At 40.5% G+C, this 13,995-nt stretch overlaps 1 protein-coding gene and 1 long non-coding RNA gene across 4 annotated transcripts in view; one reads left to right on the forward strand and one right to left on the reverse strand.

Annotated features, from left to right (window-relative positions):
• The window catches only part of LOC105224244 (uncharacterized), a 148,990-nt gene that overhangs the window by 97,322 nt on the left and 37,673 nt on the right, over positions 1–13,995 (forward strand). For all 3 annotated transcript variants that reach the window (XM_049456799.1, XM_049456798.1, XM_049456800.1), the window contains exon 3: positions 4,668–7,220. In XM_049456799.1, coding sequence (XP_049312756.1) covers positions 5,156–7,220 — 2,065 coding nt within the window. In that variant the 5' untranslated portion in view covers positions 4,668–5,155. The remainder of the gene's footprint in view (positions 1–4,667; positions 7,221–13,995) is intronic.
• The window catches only part of LOC125778534 (uncharacterized), a 142,871-nt gene that overhangs the window by 33,776 nt on the left and 95,100 nt on the right, over positions 1–13,995 (reverse strand). The window lies entirely within an intron of this gene.

Genomic DNA, 13,995 nt, shown 5'->3' on the forward strand with positions numbered 1-13,995 from the left:
ATAAACAAGTATACAAACAACGATTATGGGACAAATTTGTGCTGCGCAAGAGGAAGCAGACCGTGTGCAGTCAAAGTTGTGCGAAAGTAGGAAAATAGTTGAGAGCTAAATAATACGGTTTCTGTTTGTGTGTTCTTGTTTCTTTTGGTTGTGTTTGTGTTTGTGTCCTTTAGACGCATTGCTAGCGTATACTCGTTTACAACAACAACAAACAACTTAACCACGAAGCATTTTTGCAATGTTTATTTTTAGTTTTGCGCCTCTGTGCTATATGCTTGTGTGTGTGTGTGTGCTAGTCAATGGAAGTCGTACAGACCCATGCCCAGACTCAGGTGGGTATAAAACAAAATTTATCTTCAGCAATGACTCACTAGTGTGAAGGCAGTGTTAGTTCTGTTCATAATGCTGTTGCTTAAAGCTGAATGCTGCAGTTATTGATTTAGTTATTTCTTGCTGAAAATCTTCTTTTTAAGCTTTTGTATATTGTTTGTTGTGTGGGAGTGTTTGAGGCTAATGTTTTATGGTAAATATTTGTGTGGTCATGCAATTTATTGCACTCGGAGAAAACTTATTTTTGCACAATTATGTAAATGTAGAGAAGTGAAATTGAATTGAAAAATAAGTACTGGCAATCCTAAAATAATTGCTTTATTTTATAAAAAAAAATATTATTAAAAAAAATATTTTATCAAAAAATATTTTATGAAAAAAATAAATAAATAAATAAAGAAAATATTATTATAACTTGAATTTTATTATAACAAGTGCCTGCTTCATCCACTTCTGAGTTTTTTGAAGTGTGGAGTAATATTTTTAAGGTCCTAAAATTTAATTTTTAAAAATGCATTTTTTTCTAAAGGTGGTAAAAGGGCTTAACACTTTTATGTAGATGAAAACCCTTAGTTAGTATTGTAGCTTAACAAAATTACCGATTGTTAAACAAATATTATCGATTAATTTTTTATTTCTTTCAAGTTCTACGCACTCATATTTCATTTTTCTACTCAAAGAGAGTAAAGAGCTTATAGCATTTTTATCAAAGCTCGCAATCTCTTTCGAATGTAAAACAAATATTGTGTGTGTTGAAACATGCTATAGACTTTATAGTAAAATGAAAAGGTTATTTAAATATGTAGTTTGGTATTCTTGTGACGCCTTCTGTGCGTCCTCTGAGAGTTATCAGTTCTATCTCGCGATCCCCTTCATATCGAGATATGTATGCACCAAATTAAAGTACACAATAAACTTCTCTCCAACAGTGTTTGCTCTGGTGTTTTCGTACACAACATCCTTGCAATTGCTTTCCTGGGGCATTCGTTAACGAAATACATACGTCACCTCACCCACCAAACTTAGTACGCGACAAAATTCAGTCATTTACTGAACGCTGTTCACAGCAGACCGACAAGTATTAATATCTTCTTTGAATCTGTCACAGTGAACGGAGCCATTGGAGTTTCATCACAATCCTTTGCAACGACAATACCTCAAGCTTTCTCGCTAAACTAGAGCGATCACCGCGCAACGTCGTTCCCGATACCGCATCAAGCTAAATTCCTTCTTAACCGGATCGACTCTGACATGTTGAACTATGCACTGCATGCAAAAAGTCCCCGCATGACACTAATCACATGTATGCATGCTCTTCATATACACTAAAATACCAGTCATTTCTCCACGTTAACGAAGGCTTATTTCCAGAACCTTCTAGTTATTAGTTGGCTTCGATGAAATAAATTTGTGAGTTTTTCTATGGCAACAAGCCAAAGTACCCAGATATCAATACATTGTATAAAAGAAAGTGGATTTTTCTGTCCCCTGATTTAATATAGATCTGTATGGTTCTTTACAGCATTTGATTTAATGAATATTTTCGAAGATAAAAGTGCGGGACGTAGAGTTTGCGAGTCTGGCCGGGCGGCGAGAGCGTGCCTAAAAATAGCACGTCGGAGACTGCGATTCTCCTTATAGCACTTTGAATTTAGCAGTGATCGGACGCGTTTATTATCGGAGCTATCTAGCGAGGAGTATTTAAAGGGAATGAAATATATGCGTACTCTTATTAAACTGATCCTTCCTCAAAATAACACAATTGCTAAATATTTGGAATAGTAGAATAGAACTGTATCCAAATACACAGTGAAATGGATTATAACTGGCTCAGTAATCAATCGATAAATATTACACAATGTGCATCCCAAAAGACTGATATCATAACCTTGTCAGCCGACTTTTTGTCTTCCCACGCTTGAAGACCGGTTCATCATGTAAATCATTTGTAAATCATACAGTCGATTAGTAGTACTATCTAGTTGTAAAAAAACGAAAAATATTTAATTATTCATCAATATTTATTTTGTCGCCTTCAAAGTAAATCCCAACAGATGTAATACGAGGTATGACAATTAAGTGATGAGACTGAGTCCATAAAAAACCGTATGTTTCGAAAATTATTCTTCAACTCTGCCATCCCCTTCAAAGTAGTCCCCTTGGGCAGCTATACAGCGATTCCAGCGCATTTTTTCATGCTTTGTAACATTTCTGGAACGCTTCGACTGGGATGTCCGCGAGTACCCTCGTCACGGCGCCGCCTGGATGTCCGTAATCGACTCAAAATGGGTTCCTTTTGACCACCGATTTTGTTTTAAGAAACAAAAAAAGTCACAGGGTGACATGTCGGGCGAATCAGATGGCTGTGGCAATACGGAGATCCCCTTAGAGGCCAAATACTGGACACGCTGAAGGCGGTGTGGCACGGCGCGTTGTCGTGATGAAGGATCCAGTTACGAGCGATGTCTGGGCGCACCCTGTTGACTCGTTTTCGCAATCTTTCGAGTACTTGGCAATAGTAGACATGATTCATCGGTGGAACGAATTCTTTGTGGTCGATTCCACGGCTATCAAAAAAGGCACTAATCATCGTTTTCACCTTCGACTTGCTCATGCGAGCTTAATTTCGAGCGGGGGCGCGCGAAGACAAGCATTGTGAGCCTGGGCACGACCAAGAGCACTATCACCATACACTCTTAAAATTTTAGCGGACGTTTCCGAAGCTGTTTCGCCCAATCTGGCTCAAAATTTTATCGCGACGCGTTGCTCTTGATTTCGTTCTTTCATTTTCGTGACGAGCACTACAAAGACACATCTACTCAACTTGACGCAGCGGGCGAACTAAACAAGCTAGAGCGATGGTACATATATCAATGGATAGGAGAAAGGGATGCCGGAAAAAGAGAAAGGGGAATTTCAAGGTCAGAGTTTACCACAAGCGCGGCAATAAAATCAGTCTCATTACTTAATTGTCATACCTCGTAAGCATGAGATTGGAGTAGCAGTTTCAGTTTGAGTAACAAGAAAAAATCACATGAAGGCAAATCTGGTGAATACGATGCTTGATCGCTGGTATTCATTGCAGTTTTGGCCTTAAATTTCGGTCACCATCGTGGCTCATTGTGTCATCATCGTGTAAAATCAATGAATTATTTCGTTTTTGTTGGATGCTAAAACGTAAACGTCTCAATACAGTCAATTATAACTTCTTATTGACTGTATGTTCCTCCGGAACAAATTAATGATGCACCAAACCAGGAATATCGAAAAAAGCAATGAGCATCACCTTGATTTTTATGCTATGATTGTTGACTTACTTGCATGGCAAATTCATAAACTTGAAAATTATCAGGCTTCGTCACTTTTTTAATATTTTCATCAATTGAATATGTCGAATGTCGTCCAAAACGAGTTGTGTCTTCAACGATCTCTCGACCGTCTTCGAAATCTTTGTACCACTCATAGACTTGCAACGATTCCGCAGACGAAATTTTTTTAGAAATACAAAACTTGAGACAAATTCTTTGTTCGATGATTTTATCCATAATGAGGTGTACCGACTTAAGCAGCTGCTGTTAACAAACTGATTGACAGGTCGCGCACATATTCAGCATTGTAACTAAAGACAGTATTACCTATTTAGTAAAATTTGTTGGAAAAATCATTAACTGGGGGATTTAATTACAATTTCCGGGTGCTTTTTAGTCTTAATGGAAGGACAGCCTTCCCACCCATGTGCCTTGAAGTTCTTCCATAAAATGAAGATCCTACAAGTTTAAAATCGGCCCTAAATGGTTCTATGATGAGATGAGACTACTTTTCATGACGAAAATTCGGTAGAAGGTTTTGTATTCTTGTCAAAAGTAAAAAAAGGTTTGTGATGTACGAGGTTTCTTCAGCTTCCAGGTTATAAAACATATTTCAAAATGAAATGATATCTACGATTCCCAAAGGCTTAAAATCGTCTCATTTACTATGACTAGCAATAATAGTGGATAAGCTTATGATGAGTTAACACAAAAGTTTATAGACAGTCTTACAGCGTATAGGACATTGTCCCGCTAATTTAATGAACTCAACCACTTGGCACTGATGGTAATAGTCTTAAGTAAGATTCTTAATTTAGGGGGACCTTTCCTCGAAATTGTTGATGAATGTGTGAAAAATGTTATTTTTTTCACTTTAGAAAAACAAACAAAATGACAATGTAAACCAATCAATTTTGTGTTGCTGAAAAACCTTAAATAAGTCTCTTAATTAATATATTATTGTAACTATAATTTTTGTGCCCGGAAGCTGGCTTTCAATCCATTTTTTTATTTTTATTCTCTTTTCAGCAATCCAATTCGCAACTAATGAACTTCGTTCTCTTGGAAGACGCTAAATGAGTTGCCAATAGTAAAATATTAACGAACGGTAAGTGCGACCATAAATAAGATACCGTTAATAGTAGCAACCAAATAAAAGGAGCTCCTTGAAAATGATTACGTGAGAAACTGCACATATTAACGAATTAAATGGACAGCAATTGCTGGCGCAATAAAAGCAAAGCGAATAGAAAGCGAAAAAAGCAACTAAAGCCGCCAACAAATGCTATGAACACCGCCGGAAGTTGGTGGTAACGGCATACGTAGCACTTGCAAATAAAAAGTGTGCCACCTAAGACAAATGAAAAAACAGTTATATACGACATTCTCGCTTATATCGACGCTTAGACAACTTAGCTGCAGCTGAGCGCAAAATGTCGCTGACCAACTGTGGGTTTACCAAGAGTTGTTGTTGTGCGTGAGTGTAAAATCGAAACGAATGTGTAAGCTGAGGAAAAATGCGTTTGCAGGGCAATAAACGCCAAAAACTAAAACAACAGCAACAACAACGATGCAGCAATAAAAGTAAACACAACGAAAGCAACTTCGACGCAGCGATAAATCGCCAGCAACGAGGTAATAAAAACAGCCAGCAAAGAGAACAACCACAGCAAGTCAAGCAATTCGTTGAACGCCATCCAAGTATTGAAAGTGCGAGCAAAGGAAGAGTGCGCCTTGCGGCAGAAGCAGCTGAAACTAAAATAAAAGAAATTACTTTGGCGGAGAGTAGACTCACCGAGAAGCGCACAGCAAACCAAATTTCTGCAGCGCAGAGTCGTCTTCGCACTGCTGCGGCGCCACCACACTTTCCACAGTCGTTGCTGTACACCGTTCCTCGATTCCTCATAATCTTCGTGCTTTGCTGTACGATGCCGCCGCAAGCGCATGGCGACTGGTTGATGGACTGTGGCGATTGTTTGTGTAAATGGCAGTCGGGCAAGAAGACCGCCGATTGTAAGAATCTCACGCTGAACGCCGTGCCGGAGAACCTGAGCAATGAGGTGCAAGTGCTGGATCTCTCCTTCAATCGCGTTGCCATACTAGAACAGAACGCCTTCCTCAACGCGGACTTGCATAATCTACACAAACTCTTCATGCGTAACGCATCGCTGCAACAGATCGACCCGCGCACGTTTACCCAACTCGAGATCTTGATCGAAGTGGACCTCTCCAATAATTTATTGCGTAATCTGCAAGCGAACGTCTTTGCGCGGCTGGTGAAAGTGCGCGCAATTGTGCTGAATGGTAATCTTTTGGAGACGCTCTCCGATGGTGTCTTCCAGAACCTCAAGTACCTGCATAAGGTCGAGCTGAAACACAATCGGCTGATGCGTATTGGACAGCAGGCGTTCAGCAATGTACCGCTGCTGTCGCAGATCTACTTGGATGGCAACCGTCTGAGCTTTCTGCGTAAGGAGTCTTTCGAGTCGCTCAAACGACTGACAGCGCTATCACTCGATTCGAATCCGTGGAACTGCACCTGTGAACTGCAAATATTCCGTGACTTTGTGCTGAAACGCAATCTCTACACACCGCCGACGGCCTGTTATTACCCCATACACCTGCGTGGCATGTTGTGGGTCGAAGATCAGCCCGAGGCTTTTGCGTGTAAGCCACGCATCATATTTCCGGCACGCGGTGCTTCCATCAGCACGTCGAAGGAGAATGTAACGCTGGTGTGTCGCGTGCATGCGTCGCCGAACACACACATAACCTGGGACTACAACCGCCAACAATATCGTTCGTCCACCAGTAATATTGGCGGCAGCGGCGTTAACGCAGTCACCACCAACAGCGGCGCTAGCTGTTGCGCCAACGGCCAGGCGCGGCGTTTGCATATAGAACTGCTGCGCGATGAGCAATCGAAGGAGAAAGAGTTCGGACGTGATGTGTTCATATCGCGTCTTACCATTGTGGCTGCTGAGAAGAGTGATGAAGGTACGTATACGTGCGCTGCGGAGAATGCCGGTGGCAAGGATGCAGTGCAAATTAATCTGCTGGTGCAACGGCCGAGTCCGCGCGAGCTGCTGTTGCAAGGCAATTTAGTCGTTGTCGTTTCATTGATGGCGCTGGGCCTGCTCGGCGTATCCGTATTTCTCGCGCTCGTCACTTTCTGTATTTATAAGCGTTTTAAGGCAATGAGTCCCACAAGTCATCGGCATCATCATCATCATCTCGATGGCGCAGACCAATTGACGCCCGGCATGGATGGCCAGCATACGACGACGACTACGGTGACCGGTGGCACTGATGTGGTGCTCGGCATGGATGATACAGTGGGCAGTTATAAACATCATTTGCAGAAGAAGAATGCGAATGGTGATGTAATTGAGGGTAAAGGTGGTGGTGGCGGCGGCGTAGGTAGTGGCAAATACTCGGAGGTGATAAAACATGGCGTGACTGTGATGGATAATGGCGGTATGCTGTCCGGCGTCGGCGGCCGTAATGTTGGAGTGGATGGCAGTGGGGCGCACAGAAGTGGCCCACATGCGGACAAAATGTACTTGGAGCGAAGCAGTGACGGTAAGTGGCTAAGTTAATGAAACATTGTTGCACAATATGTTGCAATACATATATACATAACGAGCGGTAAAGTTATCTGTGAGTGTGTGCGATAGAAGTGTATGCAGTGAAAATATACTTCTGAATATATACTTACAAATATGTATAGTTGAGGTTGCTAGAGAATTGAAATCAGTGTCTTAGCATTTGTGAAACCTGAAGTGAGATATCTCCTATGACTTAATCACAAGAGTTGTAAGATATACTTGTATTACCAAATGAAGCGTGGTTAGTGATTAAAAATCTTGGAAACTGTTCGTGAATATGAGTATATGGGAACGTTGAGATTTTACAGCATTTAATATTTAAGTCCTTAATTATAAAATAAGAAAAAACTATGTGTACCCTTCACAGGTGCATTTTTTAAAGCAACTTAACGTGAGAACGTAACGACCAATTACTAGGTATTCCTACGGTTTTTAATATAAAGAATATTCCAAAGATATTTTATGAAGGTTTTTATCTTGATTTTAATCAGTTGGTTTGAATAGCAGCTATATATCTGGTAGTCGAAAAAGTCTTTTCGTATTTTTATTCAAACTTCAAATTATTATTTTTTTATTTACAATGAACTTTAATGAACAAATATGTACCATTTTGATCGACCACTTTTTGCCATTTTTCCGCTAGAGAAATTATTCCATCAGTGTAGAGCTTTTCTGGTTTCTCGGCGAAAAATATGCTTCTCTTGAAGCCAACTGTACTCCATTAAAGGAGTTCTGCATTGATCGAAACAAACGGTAATCCGATGGTACAAGGTCAGGGCTATATGGTGGATGCATCAAAACTTTCAAACCAAGCTCGCCCAGTAAATGTAAAATCAATCGTTTGATCAGGCTGGACCAACTCATAGTGGATGATTCCATTACAATCTCACCAAACTAGCATTTGTTGAACTTCACCACGTTTGGACCATGATCTTTTTCGCACATTGTTGTCGTATTTGACCCACTTTCTCTCCTGTTACCAATCGCTTCTAAAATGGTTCCATTTCATTTCGTTTCAGCAAAGAATGGCAGATGTTACATAATTCGGTTCATTAAATTTTTCACAGACCATTCATGTAGTATCCAAACATCGAGCTTCTTTTTGTAGCCAGCCTCTTTTAAATAGTTCAAATCCGTTTGTTGATGAATGTTAAGTTCCTTAGCGGTGTCATGGCTTCATATGTGAAGGTCATGGTAAATTTTTTCCCGAATTTCATCGACTTTTTCAACGATAGGTCGATCAGAGCGAGGCATCTTCCACATCGAAATTTCCAGAACGGAAGCGAGCGAACTATTGTTGTGCTACTACTGTACTGTATCGTCTTCGTAAACTTCACAAATTTCATTGATGGCTTGCTTGCCATTCTTGCCTTTTTTTATGTGAAAATATTTAAATACATATAGGGAATTTCTTCATTATTTTCAATCATTTTTGAAAACCTTTAACCTTTTTTCTACTTCCCTTCTACTACTTTTTTGATTAAATGAAGCTTAAAATCTCACCTTTCCAACACTACATAGTAATACAATTTGATTGCTAGCACTGGAGATATACGACTGCAATGTCATCTATTGGCAAAATACGAAAAAAGATTTTCGACTACTCAATATTTTGGTCTGATCTTAACCATTTTTTGTTCGCAGGTTGTAGCGTTGGCTAGCAAAATAATACATTCCGAATTTCATGAGAATATCTTGTCAAAGAGCTTTTCATGCAAAAACTTTCTTTCTAAAGATTAAAGGTTTCTAGCAAAAGAAAAGTCGGTCAACATCGTGTTAAAACACTCGCTATTGACGGTAACGGCATTTCCTGTTTCATTTCGAAGCAAGTTAGGCCCGATGAAGCCGCCAAACCACAATCCACACCAAACGGTCAACTTTTGGGGATATCATAGCGTTTCCTGAACTATCCAAATATTTTTTTTTTAACATTTCACAGGATTCTTCGAATAGGCAATGTAACGAAATTTCTATCAGCAAAGCAGATATGAGAATGAAACGTCCTAGAGAACTTTCCTCACTTGCGCGAACTTCAACACATGAATCCATCCTCCTTTTCGATTTACTTCTACAAATTAATGCACTCTGTTAAGCAAGTGGAGTACTTGTGGGAAAATATGAAAGCATTTGTTCATATAATCATTAATTATCCAGACTATCTGCTACTTAGTGGTGACAACGTTGTTCTTACCATTCCAAATGGTGTATTATTTGAAGCATTCTTGCAACTTAACCTGTGTCCTTCCGTTTCTTATGCTGTTATCTTTTTTCTTTGTGTTGCGCCATCGCCATCGCATTTGCAACACTTGAGCTCGCATATAATGATTGCAATTATTGTTGCAGTTTTTTGGTGTTTTTATGCATTTGTTGCGATAAGTAATTTTTCTCGTTTTTCTGCCAAGCCAACCTTTTTATTATTATCGCAGCTGTTTTTGTTGTCTTTCACCAGCGACTTTATTGTTATTGTAGTCGTAATGGGGTTTTCACGTTTGCGGTCGCCATTCGTGTTCTTTGACGTGATCATTGTCGTCATTATTGCTGTAGTTGGTGGCTTTCTCGTAAATCCTTCGTTTACGGCGTGACCATTCACGCCAAGCTGAGCCAAACCAAGCAATGCCACGCCACGTCACGCCAATTTATTCGCACACAACTCTTCCCCCCCCAAGCACCGCACACACACAAAGTGTACCCAGTGCCACACACATTCACAGCTGTGCCCTCAACAATGCGCACACAATTATTTTCCAGTCTTTTCCGCCTGTCCGGTGGCCCGTTATTGTCTCAATGATAAATATGGTAATTAATTCTCGCAGCGAATTGTTGAAATGCCGTAATGAAAATGAAAATGAAAATGTTTTCACCGCTGCCGCGCCCTACTTTCGAAAAAAATTAAACAGCAGCACGCTCCAAGTCTTTTTCGGTGGGAAATTTTATGGCCGTTTTCACCGTTCAACATTTCTTTTACGGTTTACAGCGGGTGGCGGGGGGGTTTTTGGTTTGTTGTGGCATAAAAATTTAAACAATAACATATCGCCCTCACATTTGTGCGCACAAAGCAGGAGATAATATTCGTAACAAAAAGTTATATTATTTATTTAATGTCCGAAATAATGATTCGCAGCTGCGCACTTATACAATGTGGGCTTCTTCTTGTTTTTCCATTTTTGTTTTTCGAATGCATATTTCTTGCACGCCTCTGTAATTATCGCATTTATCATGCGCGGCCACTTAAGTGCCTTGGAATGGCTGAATCCGTCGAGATGAATTGCACTGGGTTCATTATTAGTCTGTCTATCTGTCGCTTGGCTGTAACGTTACCCACAATTACATATATACATATATTTGTTTATACAAGAAACTTCATTTATCTGAGCATTATGCAAATCATTTTGTCTCCACTGTTTGCAAATAATTTGCATTTCTTTTCATCTGGCAGCAGTTTCTCAGCAGTTTTTCGCTTCGGCCTTAAGCGATCAGTGGTTAATGAGGTTAATAAGCGCGATATTAAGTTAAAAGGTGGAATTCCTTGCTGAAAATAAGCCACATGTATGTATTTAAGTGATTGTTGAAGTTTGCATCCAAAGTCAAAAATATCCAATAAAACTTTCTTACAATATTCTTCGAAATGCCGTGCATGACATTCGAGATTTCGAAAAAATTTATAAAACCTAAGAGATTACTTATAGGTATTGTTAAACAATACTTTGAAAATCTTCATCTCTTTGTAAATGCACAAGCTTACGAGTACCACAAAGCCTTCAAAGCCTTAAAAGCCTAAAATAAAGTGAAGGTGCTTGAAAATCGTCAGACAAGTGTTAGGGAAATGGCATGAGAGCTCGACATCTCTTGCGAGTCCGTCCGAATGATTTTAGTGGATATTTGGGTATGAAACGCGTTCTTGCTCGACTCGTCCTGATAAAGCTGTATGCTTTTCAAAAAGAGTACCGTGATCTTGTCTCTTTGGACATGCTTGATCATACGAATTCCGATCCCATATTCATGGAGAGCTTTATAACTGCCGATGAGACATGGGTTTCTGACATGCAAAAAAATTTAACAATCATCGAAATGGATGAAAAAAACGACCACGTTCGTGGTTTGGTTTATGATGAATTTGTTCCGGAAGGACAAACGGCCAATATGGAGCATTTCGACCGTTGCTCACCTGCAGCATACTTTCCTCCATATGTAGAAGGACGCTGCGTATCCAGATCCTTTGAACACTTCTTCCATGAGGAGATCTTGGAGCACGGTAAGCTCCTCCAGCACCGGGTAGTTAACACACATCTGGATATCTTTGAGAGCATCCGCATATCTGCGCCGGCCCAGCTCCACTCGAGGGGATTTGGTGCGGAGGGTTGGCTTCCGGCTACTTGACCACTGCCGCCAACTCAGCCTTTTAGAGCTGGGAGGCACCTATGGCGTAATTTGCCCGCTCTTCCGTTTCGCGGTCTGCGTTTGTGTAGTCGAAAGCGTTGCCCTTTCGCTAGCTCGTCTTCCGGTAGGGGTTGCGATAATTGGGCATCGGCTTGCTCGCCCGCGAACGGACGCGAATTTGGCTTTTCGCTCTTTCGTTGTAGGGGAAGCACTACTTTCTCGTACCCTGTTCCTCGCTAGTACCTACGCCACTACAAGGGTTTTCCCCGTCCCGGAAGTACCTCAGGTACCACTTTAAACTAGCACCGCTCATGCCCTTCCTTCAAAGGTTCATCGTGTTCGCCTGGGTTATCAGCTGGTGATAGAGAGGCAAATGGCCTCATTTTCTCCTTTCCTTCTCCTTCGGCATGCACCTTCGGTATTCGCCCGATGTGACTCCCCCTAATCTGAGCAGCTGTGCACGATGGGGGAGCCTTGGTGGTGCTCGCTACCTACGCAGCAGCTGCAGTCGACTTTGGATGCAGAGCGCCGCTGTATGAGGTCATGTCATCATCACCCTCCTTGGCATGCTCCTCAAACCCCGCCCGCTCCTCTGGCGAGAGGGCATCCAGTAAGCTAATCTTCCGTTGAGCTCCTGTACAACTCCTACCTGCAGCGGTGCTGATGTTGTAGTCTAAATCCTCGTTCTTTGTCGTTGCTAATGTCCGATGCCTTGGTTTGCTTTTTGGGGTGTTTTAGTCAGTCATCTTCGTCTGATGACCGTTGGCTCAGCGTGGTGAGCTGTCCTGTCTACGCTGTTGTAGTGGAACTAGAAAGTCCGCCACACCAGAGCCCTATGACGCGGTAAAGCCACCATTACTTACTCATTCGGCCTATTGTTGGGAAGCCTGGGTTCGAATACAGTCGTATTCAGAACCACCCATGCCGGTTGGGAGATGCCTTGCAGCTTAATCCCTTGCACCACGTGTCTGCAATTTGCAGAGGTACGCATCGTACATAGAAAACTCCACTGTCTCTTTGATAAAAAACCATTGAGAAATATTCTGGCGTTGCTTATTCTGTTTGTGTTTGATTTTGTAAATCTTGTTTTTGAAAAGCAATCTCTGTGAACAGTACTAAAAGATTCATAGAGATTTACCACTTATTTCTGGATTAAATTTAATCCTAATACATATATAATCAGTAAATCACTTAGCCGCGGTATCTCCCTTTCGATATGTCTTCTGAAACAGTCTCCCTCCTTTAATCCACTTGAAATTAAAAAATAAAATAATTATTTTTTTAAGAAAATATAACATTGCCGGTGCCCATTTTAATTTACGCGTAATTAAATTTATTTTTATATTTTTATATCTTAAATCATAAAATATGATAAATACAAAAAAAAAGCTTTTAATGCTACATACATATTCGACGAGCTGTCACCGTAGGCCCAACATCTTATTTGTAGGCGCGCAGTGTAAATTATGAATTAATATGCACAGCACGCGTCTGCGTTTTATTTCGCGGCCAACAGCTGTTTACTACATGTTAACCAAAACGAAACACTCAAGCTGGATTTATTGCTAAGTTATTATTATTTTAGGACCGCACTCCGCAAAGGCTACTTGAGCCTTTTCTGCAAAATTTTTATGGCCCATGAGCGGATGCCCTGCACTTGTGCGTGTGTCAGTGCCCGTGCGTGCTGCTTTGGCCGTTAGAAAACAGCCGACAAATGTGAGAAACACGGAAAATAATATCAACGATTCGTAGAGCCGACCGCGTGCTAACAAGCGCAATCTAAGATTCTTAAAATGCTGGAAATAATTCAGCATAATCGTGTCCATTAAAATGTGGGGCATTTCATTTTCATTTCCACTTTTGTATATATAGTACATACAAACATATGTAGGGGAGAGAGGAAGCAGGTCGTTAATTTTTCGTGTGCTTGCCAATCAACAAGGCGATAACTTTTACGGCTGGCAATAAGAAAATTTGTAATTTGCTTGCGTTCCTATGCGCAGGTGCGAACGTGTGCGTGCGTCAGTATAAGCTTGTAATGGTGTGTGCTATGGCAGAGTTAAGTGTGTGGATTAAAGAATTAAAGAAATACTAAGAATACAATAAAATGCTGAAATTATATAAATATAGTTATATATTAAATAAAAAATGTTTATAAAATGTATGCAGTGGTGTTCGGAAAAAAAGCAGTGTTTTGAGCTACATACTTTTTAACTTTATAACATATTATAAAAGGTAGAAAAAATTACTGTGACTGAGACCTTGATTATGGCTTCTAGTTACATGATGTATTTGACGGCGCTAAACAAAAGGTCCGCTGCATTGATTCTGGACTTATCCGTGAATTAAAACTAAAAAAGTAACCCGAAAAT

Source organism: Bactrocera dorsalis, chromosome 4 (assembly GCF_023373825.1).
Source record: "Bactrocera dorsalis isolate Fly_Bdor chromosome 4, ASM2337382v1, whole genome shotgun sequence".
Lineage (NCBI taxonomy): Eukaryota > Metazoa > Arthropoda > Insecta > Diptera > Tephritidae > Bactrocera > Bactrocera dorsalis.